Below are 19,806 nucleotides of genomic sequence, written 5' to 3'. Positions count from 1 at the left end.
CATCTCGCTGAGTACTACAACTTTCCATTTTGTTTCACCCAATTTCATTGAGTATTGAAGAAGTTATGCTCATTTGAATCTTACCCAGTTTCCGGCGGACACCCGTGGCTTCAAGGCTGTTTTCCGGCCAACTCCGACCACGATGACGGGAACCAAGGGTATATTTCGATTCCTTACCTTTGGGGCTTCATTTTGGTATATTGAATGACATGTTTTGGTTGAGTTTTGAGCTCCAACGGAGCTTGGGAATTCTCCGGCCGAAAACCGGCATTCTCCCTCCTTGGAATTCGGCGACCACCAAACCCAAAGGCCTTAGGGCCCTGGTTGCAAGCCCAAACCCATTACCCTTTTAATTGGGCCATTGGGCCGTGAGGTTTCAAACCCAAACCCACTTTCCCTCTAACCCAAACCCAACCCACCTAAAACCTAAACCCAATTACCCTAACCCAATACCCTAAAGACCAAACCCGTGACCCTGATCTGTTGACCCGGACCCGGACCCGTTGACCGTTGACCCGGTCAACGGTTATCGTTGACTTTGACTGGTCAACGTTGACTTTGACCTCGGGGTTGACTTTTTGGGTTTTCGTGCGGGACCTCTCATAAGCTAATTTCGACGTTCTGAACCCGTTTCTGATGTCCGTTTCCCAAATTCAATCGTTTGAATAGAGTTTGACTAAATGTACCGTTTATGTGCTTAGGGGCGATTATTTGTGGCGTTTCCTTCTTCGCTAGATGGCGTAGCTTTTTGACAGCGAAGTACTGTGAGTGGACCCCTTCTAAAAATGCATATTTTGATAGTATAAATGCATACATGAAAAGCATGATTTGATGATTATGTTTTATGAAACGTTTTACGAGATAACATGCTTACTGAGGCTAGTTTGAATTATTACTATTTTTCCTATAACCCATGTTCCTGTAGAATATCTGATGGATGACGATATGATATTTAGAACATGTTTAGAACACCTCTTTATAGTATAGATGATGGATGACTTTATACTATCAAGTTGATTTTCAAATATATGTATGTTCACTAGTTTTGTACTTACCTAGTGGTCCTTTCCGCTACGGGACGTAGGGATAGATTCGGTCCGTCCCGGGCGACGGTTTGGTGTTGGCATAGGGCCTGGAGTGTGTTTTCCTCTAACTGTCTGCTCAGAGACGGGGAGCCGGCATGGGGCCTGAAGTGTATTTTCCTCTGACTGTGTGCTCAGAGACGGGGAGCCGGCATGGAGCCTGGAGAGTTGTATAGGACATTCACTAGTGTTTATAATATTTACATGTTATGATTTGAGATATTGCACGACATGCTAGGTTTCGGAAAACCTATGTTTATCATTATATTTGTGTTTTCATAAAACCTGGGGGTTAGTACGTTGATAACTGTTTTGTTATATATATATATATATATATCAACTTGGCCCACTCATGTTTGTTTTGCGCCCCCTTCAGGACTTAGAATCGAGGCATACAATCCCGACGTCCAGGCACTTCTGCATCGGCATCTTCGAGTCCTCTCGATGTAGGACTCACTCCTTTGTTTCATTCAATTTTATATTATTTTCTTTTAGTGTTCTAGTTTAGTGGTGTGCTTTGAACACGGTTCTTATTTGCATATTCATTATTCTTTTATATTTATAAGCCTTATATATCCTTTGTTTTCAGCATTTGCACTCAATAAATGGCTTTCGTCACCCTCGGGTGTCGGCCAGCATGTGCCTATCCTGGTATTCGGGGAATATCGGGGTTGGGGCGTGTCATTGTAAGCCTGCTTTATAACCCTTCCCTTCTACTCACTTCTCTGCTGCAACTTTTCTCGTTTACATCTTCGTACTTCCACTCGTCTTGTCGCTCACTTTATACTCATTAGTCCTTCCGTGCGGTGTCTGACAACTGCTTACTTAGCGAAACCTGAATGAACGCCATTTTGGGCTTTGCTCTAACCAAAGCTATTGCATCGTTTGCCCCAATGATGGCCTTTTTGATCTCTTATCCACCGAAGCAATCCACAACTTGAACAGTCCATGATAATTATTTTACCTTTTAAACTCAAGCTCAGATGACACTTCTCTCGTTGTTTGGCAAAACGAAAACTCATGAACCAGGATAATAAGCTGTAATTTTAATCAAAACAGCATAATTTTCCCTGTATAGATGGGATATGGCAAATGCTGGTTGCAATTTCTAATCACAATCCACAACATCAAATACAATACCCGCTATCAGATGTCAATGCTATTTGACGGATCAATGACATAAATGTACTTGTTCCAAAACCCCAAGTATGAATCCATTCTAATCGGTTATACAAAAATAAGAGCATTCCCGTGTACGTTTTACATCTTTTTCTGAAATCTGAACCGCATTCGCCTTCCAACAGAAGTATCCAATCGAGGTCAGTTATCGATTGGCAACCGAGGAGAGGCGTACAAAGAAGAAGCATATATAAGACCAAGTCATCAGAAGCAGTAGACTGGTTGACTTGTGACGAATGAAATCTCCTGGAAATTTCGTTGACAATGTGTGCGTGAATTTGATCCACGGCCTTGGTTGGCTCTGTTGACATGAAGGAACTTGTTGATTTTCGCACTTTTTAGGGTCGCCATGACTGCTACTTCCTGCTTCAATTTTTACTTCCAACATATTGCATTTCTTGGAACTCAACTGGTTTTCATGAAACCTTTCTGACACGATCTTTTTGCTTCTTTCTTCTTCCCTAGTTGTCAAGTCTTTTCCTTTCTTTATCCAGGCAAATAATCTGCCAGGTTAAGATTTGTGGCACTGGCAAATGGCAATGGAGGTTCAAATGCCGCGGTAAGCGAATGCTATCCTTTTTATGTTTGCCATTTTGGAGTTTTAGGTAAAAGTTCTAAGCCAATTTCTGTTTGTAATATGTTGTATTCAGGCTACATCACTGTGACTTGGCAAAAAATGCTGCAGAAAACTTCCCAAAGATTATTAGAGAAGCACTGAACAAGTTCCCCAAGAAAATGATTCTTGATTTATGGGAGTTCGTCCAGCAGAGGTGGAATCAGATACTTTTAGTTGTCTGTGTTATCGCTCTCTCAACCGATCCGTTGTTCTTTTACCTCCTCAGTGCTAACACTGAGCAGAAGTACCTTACGCTGGACAGAACAATGGGGACCATAACTACGCTTATGCGGTTCATCGTCGATTTCTTTTATATATTTCATATCATTTTTCAATTCCGTGCAAGCATTGTTTCTCATTCTTTTCAAGCCTCTCGACAAGGCGAATCAGTTACAGAGACTCGAGCAAGAGCCTGGAAATATTTGTTGATGTACTTACTAGTCGACATGCTTATAATTCTTCCACTTCCGCAGGTATGGAAAAGCCATATATAATATATAATTGAGCTATAATATTTACAAGGTATGCTAGCTTATAAGATTGTTCTGATCTGTCCAGGTGCTAGTGTTTGCTGTCATTCCAAAACTAAAATATTCGTCGTTTGAAGCAAGGCTATGGAACACTATGTTCGTGTTTCAATATCTGCTGAGGTTTTTTCGAATGGGCTTCTCGTTAAAAGTAGCTCGAAGGGGTTCTAGCATCCTTGCCGAATCTGCATGGACTGATCTCCTTTTTTTTTATGCATGTCGTTAAAAGAAGGAATCCAACAGCCACATCATCTGGTTTATAAAATATGGTCTAAAAAGGTGGTCTCCTGTCATTTTCCTTTCTAATCAGTCCTTCGACATTCTGAGACGCTTTTGTTCTTCTGTATACCGATTTTCTGGTTCTGTACGTAGGTTCTTGGAGCCCTTCGGTACTTTTTTTCTATACAAAGAATAGCAAGGTGCTGGCGAGAAGTCTGTGAATCTCATGGAGGTTCGCACTGTTATTTATATTGCGATGACACATTTGGAGCAAACTCATCCGTAGACGACTCCTGCTCTACAAACACAATGGATTTTGGAATATACTCTGATACCCTTGAATTTATAGTTCAGGATTCAACTCATCTTGTAGCAAAGATTTCTTACTGCTTCTGGTTGGGGATACAAAATCTAAGGTTTGTACTTATCCCAATTATCCTACTTTTGAGAGAATCTAAGGATTTCCTACTACTTCTGGATTAAGCACTTTTGAGAATCTCCTCTAATATGTTTAGTTGTATCGTGTTATTGCAGCTCCCTCGGCCAAAGCCTCAAACCCACTACCTACTTAAGGGATGTATACTTTTCAATTTATATTTCAATATCCGGCATCGTGCTACTTGCAATTCTTGCTGGAAATCTGCAGGTTGGGGGTAAACCATTCCCTCCTAATTCTTTAGTTTAATTATCGAATGACTGATCACGCATTGGTTTATCAGTTATTTAATCTAGTTTCATTTATATGTAAACCTGATGAGCCGTCTTTTATTTCCAACTTGTCAAACAGAAACATTTGCTGTCAAAAGTTGCGAGATCGGAGGAAATGAGATTGAAGAAACCAGAAATAGAATTGTGGATGTATTTCCATTCACTTCCTCGGAATCTAAAGGCACGGGTTTGGCAATCCATGAAACACAAACTGAAAGAATATATACGCATTGACATGGAGAACTTTCTTTACCTTCTTCCACTGGAACTTTGTAAGGATAGAAAATGGCATCTCTTCTCAGGTCCACTCAGAGAAGTGCCAATACTTAAAACCACGGACGAACAACTGTTGGAAGCTATCTGCAAACATCTCACGCTGGTGCTGTACGCGAAGAACAGCATCATTTTTCATGAGGGAGAGCCACTTGCTGAGATGCTCTTCGTCACACGCGGTGAGCTATTGACTTACACCGCCTCTGCTGCTGCTGCTAGGGTAAGATTTATTGGCAAAGGTGACTTCTACAGAGACGAGCTTTTCGATTGGGTGCTGATCAACTGTGCCAGCTTATCTAACTTCCCCTCGTCAACTGAAACTGTCGAGGGGCAAACGGAAGTTGAAGTGTCATTAATTCACTGTAATACATTTAGGGATGAACATTTCGGTACACTAATTTAGTAAAATACATTATAATACGGCCGTTTGAGTACACTAATTAGAGGAAGTAAAATAAATATAATGAATTAAAATGTGTATAATAGTAAATAATTTTAATTTTAATGTAATGACATTAAATAAGATATCTATTAAATACTAAAACAAAAATATAATTTATATACTATTAAGAGAACTCTCACTGTCAACTTTTTTTTCTCCTTTTTTTCTATTTTGCCCTCACTTTTGATATACACTATTGACAAAAGGAGGGCAAAATAGTAATTTTGTACCTTTTAACAAAATGACAATCATATCCCTAGTTTTCCTATTTTACCCTCTTTTTTTTATACTTATTTTTTCAATTTTACCCTCACTTTTGATACACAATATTTACATAAAGAGGACAAACAAAACAGTAATGATGTAATATTAAAAAAAAATGTACTTATTAAGAGAAATTGTTAATACATACAAAGTGTGTGCTTTCTACTAGTATAAATTTGAATTAAGTATACATTAGAGGACTAAAATCAATATCAAATCTAACACCAGGTTTTTACTGAATTTTAATTTTCTTTAAGAATTAAAGTTCAAAAACCCCTAAGTTAAATCTCAATCGTCATTTCATGAAACAAATGTGCAGGAGATAATCATGCATATTTTAATATGGTATTGTTATCGACATATTGAGCCCAATGGATTATGTGCATTCACATCACACTCATATATATGTATTCTAAAAATAAAATAAAAACGCCTACAATTAAACTTCTGTAAATAATAGCTTTGGAACCAAAGAAAATCTATTAATCTAGCAAATATTAAATTTATCGAGGTATTCTTTATTTTCTTAAATATTATACATCTTATTAGTTATTCGCTTTACAAACTAACAATTTTATATATTTTTAACGAAGTAAAATGTAGCATTTGCTTTTTTTTTTCCCCTAAAATAGATTGGTCATTTTTCAATGTATTAATTATTCTATTTTACGAAAATTTAACCAAGCGAAAACTCTATTTAAATAAACAAAAGCTATGGTAACACAACACATCATATATGCAACAATGGTTTTTAATCTCAACCATGTAAAGAAATCAAAAAATTATTAATTTATATATTATGTGAGATCTATATGAAACTTTTTATAATATATCATCTTATAAATTTAGTAAATTATTAATTTAGCACGTTATTTTTAAGTCAGTACTTATTATTAATGTCAGATACTAAATTATCGAGATTGTATTTACTTTCTTTCACTTATATAACAGCATCCTTGCATTCCCAACATTACTACTGCTTAAGGGCGGGAGCAAAGTAGAAGAACACAGGTATTACGAGTCTCAAGACCCCTCGTGGATGCTGCTGCACCATATGACTCCTTTGGATGCATGAAAGCCACCACGTGGCCACCTCTATTCACTGATGAGGTACAAAAAGCATCTCTCTTTCTCACTTCGTTTACTTTCTCTCTCTCTCCTCTCTCTCCTCTCTCTATCTACCTCCTGAATCTCACTCGCTCACTCAGTCTCTCTCTCTTACTTTCTCTCTCTAGGGTTCCATATCCTATCAGGTTTTTAGAGCGAGAAAATTGTACTTTAAACGTACCTGTGCACGCATGGAGCTGATTGGATCACACTTTTAGATTCGGATCCTCGCCGTCTGCGCCCTGTTTATTCGATCCGACCCGATCCGATCCGATCCGACTCGGTGCTCGAACTCGACGATTTCCATCCACAATTCTGTAATCAATTCAACTTTTTCTCCTTAATTTCATCGCGAAATTTGATCGAATTTAGCTCTTGATCTGCTTTTGGTTGCCTGTGGACGTGCGTCTGTGTTTTCTGTTTGTGAACTTGTCAATTAACTTCCTGTTTGGTTGCCGAGAAAGCTGAGGAGGAAAGTGATAGAAACTAGAAAATGTTGTTTTCATTTCGCATCTTCTTGTTGCTTGTTCATGAAATTAACTTTAGCTCAATCGGAGTAGGCTCGATTAATCGATTTACTCGAAATTTTGTTAGTTACATTGGCATCTTTTGGTGATTTTCGATTTCTGCTGTGCATTTTCAGAAGATCTGGTTTCCGCTGGTAGACCGGTTTATGTTTAGATGATATGCAAAAGTTACATAAGGAGTGTGGTTGTTCAAGCTGGGCATATCGTCACGTCTACAAAGGCAAGGGTGCATTTCAACGATACTGATAGATTTTGCATGCTTGCCAATTCGCGGAACCGAGCATTTAGGGCGAGTTTAGCAAGGGTGCATTTCAACAATACTGATAGATTTTGCATGCTTGCCAATTCGCGGAATCGAGCATTTAGGGCGAGTTTAAGGATGATGGTTGATACAGGTGCGACAGATGACCAGGGATCCGTTTTTGATGTGCTGCCTGACAAAGATGAGGATGGTGAATATACCAGTGGAGGGTGTAGAAGGTTTATATCGATTCTCCTTATTCGTCTTTATTTTTTGGGTAAAATTTATAGGCAAAAGTGATATCCTTATTCAGCTATAAGTTGACCCGTTCTGATATTGAATGATCTAACTGGTGCCTTTTGGACTTACCTTCATGTTCCTTTTTTTGTCTCGTTGACAGCGAAGGAGGAAAACTGAGTTGCGGTTATTCAAGTTTCAGGGGAAAAAGAGCAACTATGGAGGATTTTTATGATGTTAAAATGTCCAAAATTGATGGGCAAACGGTCTGCCTGTTTGGAATTTTCGATGGTTAGATTCTCGTTATATTCCTTTTTTGTTTTAGATAACAGAATATGTTCTGATTACTAAAAGTCTAAATTGTAGGGCTAAAAATCATTCGTTACAATGTCTATGGAATGCTGTCTACATAAGAATCCGGAGTGTCTGGACACGTGGAGTATATTTAGGTTTTTCGAACATATTTGAGACCATTTAGTGGCTGAACCCTTAGGAAACTGCAGTGGCAAACGGTTGGGCGAAACTGATAACTTTTGCTGCTTTAGATGCTACGTGTGGTAACTTTCCACGTAAAGGAAAAAATCAAAGCTTTTATCGTTTTAATTACGGAGCCAGTTGATATTACTCGCATATATCTGAGGGTTCTGCTACATAACTTTGACCTTATTCCTAAGATGTAATTGTCCTGAGATTTCAGTCAAATATAAGCATTTTGCCTATCGGCTGAAGTAGAAAGTACTTGTCCTATGTATGATGCAAGGTTTTCTAATTTTTTTGTTTTTTGTCTGTCTTTACAGGTCACGGTGGTTCTCGTGCTGCTCAATATTTGAAGGAGCATCTATTTGACAATCTCATGAAGCATCCACAATTCATGACAGACACAAAGTTAGCTATTAGTGCGTTCCTTTATACCTAAATTTGTGCAGCACATACAATGAAGTGTTAGGGTGATATGGTTGTAGCATGTCTATTGTTCTGACACAGGATCCCATACGAGTGGAATTATTTAGTTTTGTGTCCTCTTAGTTCAGATGGAAAGAGATGAAATTTTTTTATGCCTGTCATTTCATCAAGCTGTGAGGTCCTGCACTGAACACCATTCTACCCTGTGACATAGGTCTGTTTGGTTCTTCTGGGTAACTTGGGTGACCTTGCAGGTGAATCGTATCAACAGACCGATGCAGACTTTTTGGATTCTGAAAGAGATACATACCGGGATGATGGTTCTACTGCTTCAACAGCAGTCTTGGTTGGTAACCATCTATATGTTGCCAATGTTGGAGATTCACGTACAGTAATATCAAAGGCAGGAAAAGGTATAAATTGAATCATTAGTCATTGAAAAGTGGTTAAAAATATTATGATACGTAACAGAATTCATCATGAAGTATATCGGACACCTTTCCATGCTGAGAATGTTGAATGTAATCGTATAGAATGTAAGAGTTTAATATTTTGATATGCTGGGTATCTAAAATTAACTTTCGTTTTTCCCATTTTGGACAGCTATTGCTTTATCTGAGGATCATAAACCAAATCGAAGTGATGAGAGGAAGAGAATTGAAAATGCTGGGGGTGTTGTAATGTGGGCAGGTAAAGTGCTATTCAAGCATCAGGTGTTGATTTTATTCATGGGCTTGAAAATTTCTATACGGTTTCACTATTTACAACATTATGATAAATCAGCAAGTGACCTACTTCATTCTGCTATGTTCTCAGGCACTTGGAGGGTAGGAGGTGTGCTGGCTATGTCTCGGGCTTTTGGGAACCGCATGTTGAAGCAATATGTTGTTGCAGAACCTGAGATCCAGGTGATCATTGAACTTCTCGTTGCTTGATTCTGAATTAACTTATTTCTTGATTTGTTTTCTGAGGATTTAATCTGTCCATGTGGTGAACCCTTCTTTACTCTTTCTACAATCTGGTGTAGGAGCCTAGTTGTGAATAGTAAATAGTAATTTCCTAGTAAGTGTTGTATCCGAGGAGTCTTGTTTTGGTAGCATAAATGACAAAATACTTGTTTACTCGTGGATGTTACATATATTTGTATCCCCTAGATTGTAAGATTTTTCATACCCGATGTCGAAAAGAAAACCAGCACAGATTGGAAGTTAGAGCAAAGTTTTCATCAGTTTTTTTCTCTGTTTCAGGACCAAGTGGTGGATGAAGATTTTGAGTTTCTAGTGCTTGCTAGTGATGGGGTATGGGATGTGCTAACGAATGAGGTAAATTCTATCCTGGCTGTAACCTTCAATTTTGACACATACGCAGACACAAGGCCATTCACCGGTCCTTCCACTATCGGACATGGGATGGGCGAGTTCTTTTGTGTAGGCGAACGGTTGTTTTGCAATATGATTGCAATGATAAGAACCCTCGCTCCCTGCTTATCTATTTCTGCATCATGTGTCAGGTTGCTGTTGAAGTTGCCAAAACAGAAGAAGAACCCGAGGCAGCAGCTCGAAAGTTAACGGCGGTCGCCTTTTGCCGTGGCAGTGCCGACAACATAACGTGCATTGTGGTGAAGTTCCAGCATGACAAAGCAGAGCCAGGCAGTGCTCACCAAGATTGAAAATTTACATATTGCATGTGTGGTTTTGTCAACATTTTTAAGAAAACTGAATATTAAATTTGCGCATGCAAATGGATGAATGTGCTTACAGAAATTAAAGCAATTATGTTTATTCATTGGTTTTGTATCTAAATTTTTCGATTTCTTGTACGTAGAAGATGGGGTTTTCGAGCTGTTTGGTTGCCGTATTTGTCTATGTTTGTATTGTATACCTCTTCTGCATAGCTGTTAAATGTCGGATCGGGATGTTTTTAGTGGCGCACTTCATGTTTTAGGGCGCAATCCCTAAATTATTAAACATGTAGAGTCTGAAGTCGGACCTGTAAAAGTCGAACCCGAAAAAGTACGTACGAAAACGAAAGAATTGAGACTCGAAATTTACATGTACTTATCAATCGGTTACATAATATTGCTCAAAAATAGCTCTATCTCATCCCAAACAAGAGAGAGGTCCAAAATACACGAGACCGCGTTGCCATGGCGTGTAAGAAAGGTTAATCCGATTGAGAGCCTTGACCGGGGTCGACAAAGAACTCTTCCACTGCGAAAATAACACGTAAGGTAATACTTAGTTTTCTTCTCCACATCAAAGAATCATCGATGCAATCAAACTAGTAAGAAACGGAAAGAATGTTCAGATGGAAACATCGAGGGACGAAGCATTTGAGTAATGTGGTTTTCGTACCCATGTCATTTTGCTCTGGAGAACCAAGCATAATGTCTGGGTCGGAAGGCAGAAAGGGTGAACCCGAATAGTTTCCAAGTGATCCAAGATCTGTTCATGAAATAAGTGAAAGAAGAATCCATCAATAAAAGAGGAAACGGTTAACAAGCACATGATGGCTTCACACCCGAAACTTATTAAAAACTCTAGTTCGGTACACTGCACTGTTTCCCGTGTCCATGTTCTTCAACATAAGATTGTGCATCAAGGAATACTGTTCTTACCTGGTAAGTTTGGCCATCCAGCAGTATCAATGAGGCTGAAATTCCAAGGAGCCTGCCCCGATAACTTTCCACTATCTGCTTCATCACTAAACCTCTCCAAATTTGCAAAGTGAGTAAATGCAGGATCAAGCATCGATGTGTCTGCACCTAGCCCTGATATTTCTGATGGAGTGTAAGGAAACTGGCCATTGGACACTGATACAGGACTTGAAACCATCTCTGTCTTGATACCACTGTCAAGGATGATCAAGAACACATCACAAACGATGGTCACTGTGTGCCTACGTGACAGAAGCTTTACTGAATGCTTAGAACAACTAAAGAAAAAGTGGATGTGAGATAGGATCCTCACTCTTGACATAAGTTTAGGGGCATATGGTGGAAATTTCCATGAGCAGGGATTCCATTGACCAAATGACAACTTGATATAGTGCCCATGGAATTGATTTGGTGATGACCCTTAGACGGAAATGGAGGCTGCTGCATGACGGGGTATCCCATAGGTAAATTGTTAACTGCACTAAATATAAACAAACGAGGAATAAGGGATCACATTACATTTAGATCTATGGCATATAATTCAGCTAGAAGTAGCCTTCCAATAAACCAACACCAAAAGTGAGAAGGAATTTGAATACGAGAAAACACGCATTTAGCCAATTGCGTCCAGTCTAGTTTACATGACCAAGCTTAAGAAAGAAATGCCTCAACAAATCAACCAAACAAGGTGTATCTCGATTAGGAGTGAATTCCCCTTGATTATTTTTCTGACTTTTAAGTATAATTTGCCTTTTTACCAAAGTTCGAACTCAATAACTGATCATTGCTACTGAAAGAAGAGAAAACGCAATGCAGCTCCTACTCCTTTCTTCTACAAAAATTTAAAAACGCTGACGTGCACCTAAACATTCAAGTTCTCTGAGAAGAAAATACCAGGCATGTAATGCATCCCATTATGCAAAGGAGGCAATGGAACCTCAGGAGGCTCTTGCTGTTTCATCAGATGGTATTGTTGCTCAAGCAAACGGTTGTACATAACAATTTGATTTTTCAGCTTTAGCCTCATGTAGTAAGCCTTGAAAAATTCTGCATTTTCTACTTCCAATTTCTCAAGTACTAAATAAACAAACAATAAAAAATATGACAATTAGAGCAATTCGAAACATATAGCAGCAATATAACAACAAAGTCAAAATCTTCTTTTGAGCCATCAACTAGTAATACTTATGCATTGCGAACAATGAAGAAAAGTGAAGATGTCATATAAAAGGGAATGGAAAGCTTTATATCCATGTGTCTGGAGGAAGAAAAAAACAAAGGAAATTATGTATGTAGCGGCATACCCAAGCTTGTAAAGCCCGGCTCAATCCTAGCACGATCTAACAGGGTATTGACGACTTCATTTTTGTTCATATACAACCGCAGACACCTTTCAACCAAATTCTGGACCTACAATGTTCATTATATTACCAAAGCAAAATAATGTAATTAAGTTTCATCTTTGGAACAAAATCACACTCACAGCTCAAACAAGTAAAAAAATGTCTTACGACTTCAATATCTTCACGCGTGACTTTTGTACTCTTGCTGCTGGAAATCGATACTGAACCAGAGTCCACCGTAGGAACCTCACTGACGCCATTTTGTTGGTCATTACGGGGGAATTGCTTCTCCGTCGATTTCTCTTTATCCTGTGAAAGTCCTCTTGCTTAGGGATACGAAGCTCAAAGAAGTAAACAAGACTTGCGAAATAAATGTATTGTTTTGAACTCATCGAAATGTGAGGCTATCTAGGAGGGGGAAACAATTCAGTTGTATGGTTTATAGCAACAAAAAGCTAAGAGCTTTTCATACAACAGCACTGGCTTAGAGATATTCGAGTGCTATCGTTGTCTGTCAGATTAATAAAATCAACGATGACTCGCAGATTGAGAATACATATAAAAGATGCTAAAACCTGCAATATCTTCATTTCACTTCAATGCACCTAAACTCCGAGCTTTTGTTTGGCTCGAGATCTTCTGTTCAGCTTTATATGATGGATAAATCAGAGAGACTAATATATCCAATTATGACCTGAAATATCATAAAAATTGTGTAAAAAAGGATGAACATTGGAATGTCGAATATGCAAGACGGGCAAATTTTCATCTAATAAGATTAGTATAACATGCCAAACAAGGAAATGGATTGATTTAACCACTTCCAATCATCCATTTATGTGAAACGAACAGCTTTGTTTTTCTGTTTCTGCAATTAATTGATAAGGTACAATTCCTTCTCGTTTTCCCATCAACTCTCGGCATCTAAACAGAGCACAAATCTCAGAAACCAACAACCAATGATCACTTCCCCCTGAACCCTTGTTTGGTTGCCAAGAAAATCCAAGAAATTCCATTCCTTTCTTCTTACCCTTTTCTCAGCAACCAAACAAGCAATTGATAAGAAAACTGAAAGGAAGCATCTTGAAGCAAAAACAAGCAGAAAAATAACCCAGAAAAAAAAAAAAACAAAAATCGTGTGGGGGGAGGAAAAAACAAAAAGGTTTGGAGTTACCATAAAAGGGAAGGCTTTGGAGGAGGAGGACTGCTACTGCTAGGGTTTCCAGATGCAGGCAAGTAGGCTCTGCAGGGTTTACTGAAAGGTTGGTGTTAATAGAGCTCAAGCGGTAGAAATTTTAAACCAAGTGGGAAGGGAAACAGAGTGAAAACGTCGGTCGCAGGCAGGTGGTGTTTTGATTTTTTTAGTTCATCAATATTTTTACATTATATAAAATGAGGAGTTCGGTTAAACCATATAATAGGAAACCTAATTTAGTATCGAATTTGCCATCTACAAGATTCGAACATAAAAACTTTCACTTTCAAATGAAGATAAATACCACCAGATCCGTAGTACGGAGTAGCAAAATGACAGGTGGTGTTTTGTAGTTTTTGTGCTTTTGTGGGGGTGAAATTTTGAGTAAAGCTGCTTGTACCCTGTGCTGTTGATGTTGTACGTGGCTTGGCCCCTTCTGTTTTCATTTTGTGTTTTTGTGACAATGTTTGGTGTCTCATTCGACCTAGTTGTGGTTTTCACCTTCATTTTCTAGTTACAATTATTTTGACAAACAATAATAATATTCTACATTAAATTTATTTAAATTACGGAAGAGGGATATGACCTTAGAACTTTAGGTGCAAAAACGAATACTCTTAACTAATTGAATTACAGAGTTTTTACCAAATGAAATTTGGTTTACAGTTGGAAGAGTGCATACTAACCTACGCTTGAAATTATAATACGACTAAATGTTAATGTTTTATTGATATTTAATTATCTTATTTCTTAAAAATGTAATATATATATATATATATAATGTAATTTAATCTTTTAAAATTTGAGAATGTTTGCAATGTAACACTTATCCACATTATTGGCAAGAGTTGGTCTTTTTCTTGCCAACCCAATTGCATATAAAATTTGTGTGTACCATATGTTAAAAAACAAATTAAAGAACTAAAGAAATATGGTAGTTGCATATTTTCTTAATTAAACTAAATTTCCACCCACTAAACGGAACACAGTTGCAGTAGGTTTTTTAAAAGTTAATATGCGTGTTGAGAATCAAACTCAAGACCTATTTCAATTATAATTTTAGTTCTTCCATTTGGCGTAACGGTTCTCTTATATCTAGAATGTACGGCGTTCATCTAGCGTAAACCTTACGCCGACTTAACCTTAGTTAGTCTTCCATTTGGTGTAACGATTCTTTTACATCTAGAATATGGGGCGTCTATCTAGCGTAAATCTTACGCCGAGGTTAAAACTTAACCCTAGTTAGTCTTCTTGGGTTAAATCAAACCACTATATAATCTAAACAATACTAGAGCCTAGAGGCACCAAAACGCATTCCTACTTTTTCCCTAAAAATTTTCAATTTTTAAATCTGCAATTAAGAAATTTCTCTAGGGGCTAATGGGTCAGTGTCAGTGTACCTGGCGTTGATGGTCGTCTCAGATTCAAACTCGTTCAAGTCAGACTCGTCCTCTTCCTTCTTTGTGGGTAATCACTTTTTCTCGTCAATTTTCGCTTTTGCTTAAGCGCTTTTCTGGTTTTGTTCAATTCTGTCAATTGGCACAGAGCTAGGGTTTGTAAGACTTTCTGAAATTTTGAAAGTGCTAAATTTCAGACCTTTCCCACCCAAAATATTGGTTTATATCAGAAGTTCGGGCGGTGTTACTGAAACCCTAAAAGCTCTGTTTCTGTGAACACACACAGAAATCTTGTAGTTCTTCAGTAAAAAGCTTTGAGTGTTCTGATTTGGTAAATTCTGATCATTATTATGTTGGGGACTTTTTCCTCCAAGTGGGTTTTGGGGATTTTTTGAAGGGTTTTTTTTTTTTTTTTTTTCTCTCTCTCTCTCGAAAAGTTGGCTTTTTTATTTGTTGCATTTTGTTGATAATGTGACATGTTGTATGCATTTAGTGAAGCTTCATTAAGGTAATTTCTTGTAATAATGTGCAATGGAGCTCCATATATGGCTTCATCAATTGGTTAGATCTGTTGGAAATTGTAGTGGAATTGTTGTGTTGGGGAGTTCTGTTGGTGTAGTTCCAAGTGTTTGATGAAAACGCATGCCTAGCCTCTGTAATGAAGCGGAATCCTTTCGTCCTTGAACGGGAAAGTCCGTGGTTCAAGTTGAAAGGGAGAGATTAAGAATGCATTGCTAATTTGCCACAGCATCTATGAGATTTGAAGTTAATTTAGTACATTATCTGTTTTTGTCAATAAAAGTGATACTTGTTTCTATTCAATGTGATGGGATTTCTTATTTTCTAGATTTATAGCAAAGACTTGTTTTTGCCCGGTGTCAGTGGGGGAGGGTTTTAAACTCAGTATTCAAACAATGTTTGTTTCGATATGAAATTTTTGTTTCTGCATCCGACTTTAAGTTTTTAGCATAATTGTATTGGGTATTATTTTTCTACTTAACAAGTTACACAATCTGATGCGATTTGTTTAATATCTCATTGGATCAGGTATTAAACTTCTGTAGTCATGATCATCTTCTGGGAAAGAAAAATGGCCAAGGGTTGTAGAATCTAATACTTTTTCTCATATTATGCTTACTGCTCTAGTTAAGTAAAGAGGAAGTGTACTGAGACTCTCAAGGAAACTATGGAGTGCAATAAAGATGATGCGGTCAAGGCTAAGGAACTTGCTGAGAAGAAGTTTGCAGAAAAAAATTATGCTAGTGCTAAGAAGTTTGTTTTGAAGGCTCTGAATTTGTATCCCGAGCTTGAGGGTCTCTCCCAAATGTTGACTACACTTGATGTTTACATCTCTTCGGAGAATAAAATTAATGGGGAAGCGGATTGGTATGGAGTACTTAGTGTTACTCCATATACTGATGATGAGACGATTAAGAAACAGTATAGAAAGTTGGCTTTCATGCTTCATCCTGATAAAAACAAGTCTTTTGGTGCAGAAGGCGCATTTAAATTGGTTTCAGAGGCCTGGAGTTTGTTATCAGACACGGCCAAGAGGGTAGCATATAACCACAGGAGGAATTTACAAGGGTTTCAACAGGAAGCAGCGTCCAGTACTGGGGGTCCGTCAGTGCAACCTAGTGCAAGCACCTTTCAAAATTCTATGAATAGTGTCAGGAAGACTGTAAAAACGTCTCAACAGGAAGCTGCACACTGTAGTGGGGGTCCATCAACGCAACCTAGTGCAAGTACTTTTCAGAATGTTATGAATGCGAAGACCCAGCAACCTAGTGCAACTACCTTTCATAATGTTATGAATGCGAGGACTAAGCAACCTCGTGCATCTACCTTTCAGAATGTTATGAATGCAAGGACCCAGCATGGTCCCACCCTGATACCTTCGTGTGCAAAAGCTGCTACTTTTTGGACTGTTTGCAACCATTGCAAAACTCATTATCAGTATGTCAGGATGTATCTTCGTCATCTTCTTGTCTGCCCTAATTGTAGGAATACTTTCTTGGCTGTAGAACGGGCTCCACCTGCGGAGCTTTTCAAGGCGTCCAAAAGCTCTTCTTCCCAGCAGCATCAGAATTCAAGACAACATGCTGCTGGAGGTAACTCAAATAGTTCTGGAAGACACTGCGCTGCAACTCAAAATGTGGGAGCTGGGGGGTCTTTGGGTCCTAATTCAAACAACAACACAAACTTAAACCAGGGCTCTACCTCCAAAATGACTAGTATCAGTAGCACAGTTGCATCGGGTCATGTTGCTGTGGACGGGGGTCAGCAGACAAGTGAGAATGTAAAGAGAGACGCAGAGCGGAGACAGTCAATTGCTGAATGGGAAAGGAGTCAAAATTTGAATGGAAATCCTTCATTGAAAAAGAGAAGGATGGATGATCCTCATTTGAACGGCTATGATAAAAACAAGGCGAATCAAATGTCCATGGGAAATGGTGGAGCCGACTTGGGAGCTATATCTGAGTTGAGTAAAGGTAATGCTGGAACGAAAAGAATTTATGGTTTCTCTAGTACATACGATAGGCCTAAGGTCCTCAGAGAGGTTCCATATCCGGTAATAAAAAAAGCTCTGGTTGAGATGGCACTAACTTCAATTCGCAATTTTCTTGAGCGGAGCTCAGCAACTGAAGCAAAGCAGGCAAAGAAAGAGCAAGAAACTGTGAAAGTAAATAAGAAACAGAAGAGTGTGGGAAATGTTGACACAAGTACAAACAGTGGTCCAAATGTAGAGGATAAGTCACCAATGCCGATCAATGTTCCAGATCCCGATTTTCATAATTTTGACATGGATCGAACTGAAAGATCCTTTAGAGAGGACCAAGTTTGGGCTGCATATGATGATGATGGTATGCCTCGTTATTATGCTCGAATTCAGAAAGTGATCTCCTTGAGGCCGTTTAAGATGCGGATCAGTTGGCTTAACTCGAGAAGCAACAATGAATTGGGTCCGCTGAACTGGGTAGGTTCTGGTTTTGCTAAAACCTGTGGGGATTTCTGGCCTGGCAAATATGAAAGTACTGGTACTTTAAATTCTTTCTCGAGCAAGGTTAATTGGACAAAAGGCAAGCGAGGGGTGATTCGTGTATTTCCTACAAAGGGGGAAATCTGGGCTCTATATAGGAACTGGTCCCCTGATTGGAATCAGCATACACCAGATGCAGTAATCAACAAATATGACATGGTGGAACTACTCGATGACTATACTGAGGAACACGGTGTGTCTGTCGCTCCTCTATCTAAGATTGCTGGTTTTAAAACAGTGTTCCGTAAGCACACAGACCCCAAGGAAGTGAAGAGGATTCCTAAAGAGGAGATGTTCCGTTTCTCGCATCAAGTCCCTAGTCACTTGCTTACTGGCGAAGAAGCTTATAATGCCCCAATAGGTTGTTGGGAATTGGATCCAGCAGCTCTCCCTTCGGAACTTTATCAAGTTATAACAGAAGCTCATGATGCACCAATGAAACAGAATGATGTTAAAACAGATGAAGAAATTCCAAAACCTCTACCAATGATGACCGACGACAGTGGTACATGCCAAGTTGGCCAAGGAAACTGAAGCTGTAAGCGCAGCACCCATAGATTATGGACATTGCTAGAAGATAATACCAGTCGTCTGGATAGGTTTGGCCATTTTTGTTTATGCTAACCCTTTTTGTTTTTGCTATGACCCGTCGCAAATGTACATGCTGCTGCATTATTTGCAGCAATTGGTTAGCAGGTGGTGGTGATACCATCTTTTTTTTTTTGCATTTTGTGGGAAATGAAAGGTCAGATGGTCATTGGATTTTAGGAAAGTTGAAAACTTTTGTATACTCATGCCTGATCTCTCTGAAGATCAGTTTTATAATTGTAGTTTGGAAAATGAAGGTTATTTTGCATCTTTCAGTGGACTAGTTACTGCATTAATATCTGCTTTTTCATCTGTGAACAATGATTTGGCACACAGATACATCTTCTGTGTAGCGCTGGGCATTCTTGCCCAAAAACCGAGAAATCGGCTGGACCGACATGGCTTTCCGGTTGCCTCTGCCGGTTTTGTTGGTTTGGCGATCGGTTCCTCTCACACGGTTGGGTTATCAAACTGTGCCCATCCCTTATCTGTAGTGGCTGAGCAGGTTTGGAATGGGCATCCTGGAAATCTTTTAGACTCAGATACGAGCCCACGCGCACAGTGCACAGTGCACATTTTTTCTGTTAAAAGCCCAATGCGTTTTTCTCATTGCACGTTTATGCGTACTTTTGGGCTTTAGAGTAAATAAAAGGAATTTTGACAAAAAAATTTCGGTACTGTTTATTTTAACGAAAAATCATATTTTTACATTAAAAAGTCAATCATGGTGCTATTCATTTTACCCTCTATTTTGTCCTTATCGTTAAAACTTAAAGTTTTAAAAGTATTTTCATTAGTTTTCCTTTAAATAAACCAAAAGAAAAATCAATTGATGAACAGTAAACAAAGGCGTGTAGAAGCAGAAAGAGATTGCAGAGATTGCGGAAATCATATTCCTTCCGGAATCCTGATAAAGTGGGATGTATTTGTTTTGGCATCAGGAGATAAAGTAAACTGCTAAGTAGCAAAGGACACGTACAATAATAGAAGTTCAATGCTCTACTTGTCAAAGAAAAAGAAAGGAAAAAATAATCATCACATATTTTGACACTATGTACGTTTTGACTGAACGCAAACATCTCCTTCTGCTGTCGAATTTGTGCGACTGTGTCTACACATGTGGTCTAAAATATTATTGGATTCATCGGGAATTATCAACATTTTTCACCAACGATTACGTATTTGTAAAGATTCAACAATGTACCTTTACTGTCACAACAAAGTTACAGCTTATATCGGCATAAGAAGTTAATCACAATTAG

General features: G+C 38.5%; 4 protein-coding genes across 8 annotated transcripts; 3 read left to right on the top strand and 1 right to left on the bottom strand.

Moving 5' to 3' along the window:
• The first annotated feature begins 1,464 nt into the window (after positions 1–1,464).
• Positions 1,465–5,038, top strand: LOC103943525 (cyclic nucleotide-gated ion channel 1-like). The gene is made up of 6 exons (XM_048571118.1): positions 1,465–2,820; positions 2,912–3,350; positions 3,436–3,618; positions 3,777–4,039; positions 4,158–4,269; positions 4,411–5,038. The coding sequence occupies exons 1-6, from the start codon at positions 2,795–2,797 to the stop codon at positions 5,005–5,007; spliced, it is 1,620 nt and encodes a 539-aa protein (XP_048427075.1). The 5' UTR covers positions 1,465–2,794; the 3' UTR covers positions 5,008–5,038.
• Positions 5,039–6,284: 1,246 nt separating this feature from the next.
• Positions 6,285–10,110, top strand: LOC103943451 (probable protein phosphatase 2C 76). Of its 2 annotated transcripts, XM_048571126.1 has the most exons (10): positions 6,285–6,420; positions 6,546–6,734; positions 7,061–7,424; positions 7,586–7,713; positions 8,220–8,318; positions 8,580–8,738; positions 8,929–9,015; positions 9,142–9,233; positions 9,573–9,647; positions 9,836–10,110. In XM_048571126.1, the coding sequence occupies exons 3-10, from the start codon at positions 7,099–7,101 to the stop codon at positions 9,992–9,994; spliced, it is 1,125 nt and encodes a 374-aa protein (XP_048427083.1). In that variant the 5' UTR covers positions 6,285–6,420; positions 6,546–6,734; positions 7,061–7,098; the 3' UTR covers positions 9,995–10,110. The 2 variants fall into 2 exon arrangements, with proteins under 2 accessions (XP_048427083.1, XP_009352043.2); XM_009353768.3 differs by lacking the exon at positions 6,285–6,420 and having other exon boundaries at positions 6,453–6,734.
• A 248-nt stretch (positions 10,111–10,358) lies between these two features.
• On the bottom strand, positions 10,359–13,654 carry LOC103943452. 2 transcript variants are annotated; one of them, XM_009353769.3, is made up of 9 exons: positions 13,499–13,654; positions 12,900–13,018; positions 12,493–12,633; positions 12,286–12,391; positions 11,876–12,058; positions 11,295–11,457; positions 10,943–11,175; positions 10,680–10,769; positions 10,359–10,535 (listed from the first exon to the last, which is right to left on the bottom strand). In XM_009353769.3, the coding sequence occupies exons 2-9, from the start codon at positions 12,912–12,914 to the stop codon at positions 10,489–10,491; spliced, it is 978 nt and encodes a 325-aa protein (XP_009352044.2). In that variant the 5' UTR covers positions 12,915–13,018; positions 13,499–13,654; the 3' UTR covers positions 10,359–10,488. The 2 variants fall into 2 exon arrangements, with proteins under 2 accessions (XP_009352044.2, XP_048427084.1); XM_048571127.1 differs by having other exon boundaries at positions 10,943–11,172.
• A 1,171-nt stretch (positions 13,655–14,825) lies between these two features.
• Positions 14,826–18,827, top strand: LOC103943453. 3 transcript variants are annotated; one of them, XM_048571156.1, is made up of 2 exons: positions 14,826–14,982; positions 15,964–18,827. In XM_048571156.1, exon 2 carries the CDS (start codon positions 16,103–16,105, stop codon positions 18,488–18,490), a length of 2,388 nt encoding a protein of 795 aa, XP_048427113.1. In that variant the 5' UTR covers positions 14,826–14,982; positions 15,964–16,102; the 3' UTR covers positions 18,491–18,827. The 3 variants fall into 3 exon arrangements, with proteins under 3 accessions (XP_048427113.1, XP_009352045.2, XP_048427114.1); XM_009353770.3 differs by having other exon boundaries at positions 14,826–14,986; XM_048571157.1 differs by lacking the exon at positions 14,826–14,982 and adding an exon at positions 15,029–15,247.
• The last annotated feature ends 979 nt before the right edge of the window (positions 18,828–19,806 follow it).

This window comes from the organism of the source record quoted next, unplaced genomic scaffold, assembly GCF_019419815.1.
Source record: "Pyrus x bretschneideri cultivar Hongxiangsu unplaced genomic scaffold, Pyrus_bretschneideri_v1 Contig57, whole genome shotgun sequence".
Lineage (NCBI taxonomy): Eukaryota > Viridiplantae > Streptophyta > Magnoliopsida > Rosales > Rosaceae > Pyrus > Pyrus x bretschneideri.
Note: the sequence above shows the minus strand (reverse complement) of the source record. Positions and strands in the feature narration are given on the sequence as shown.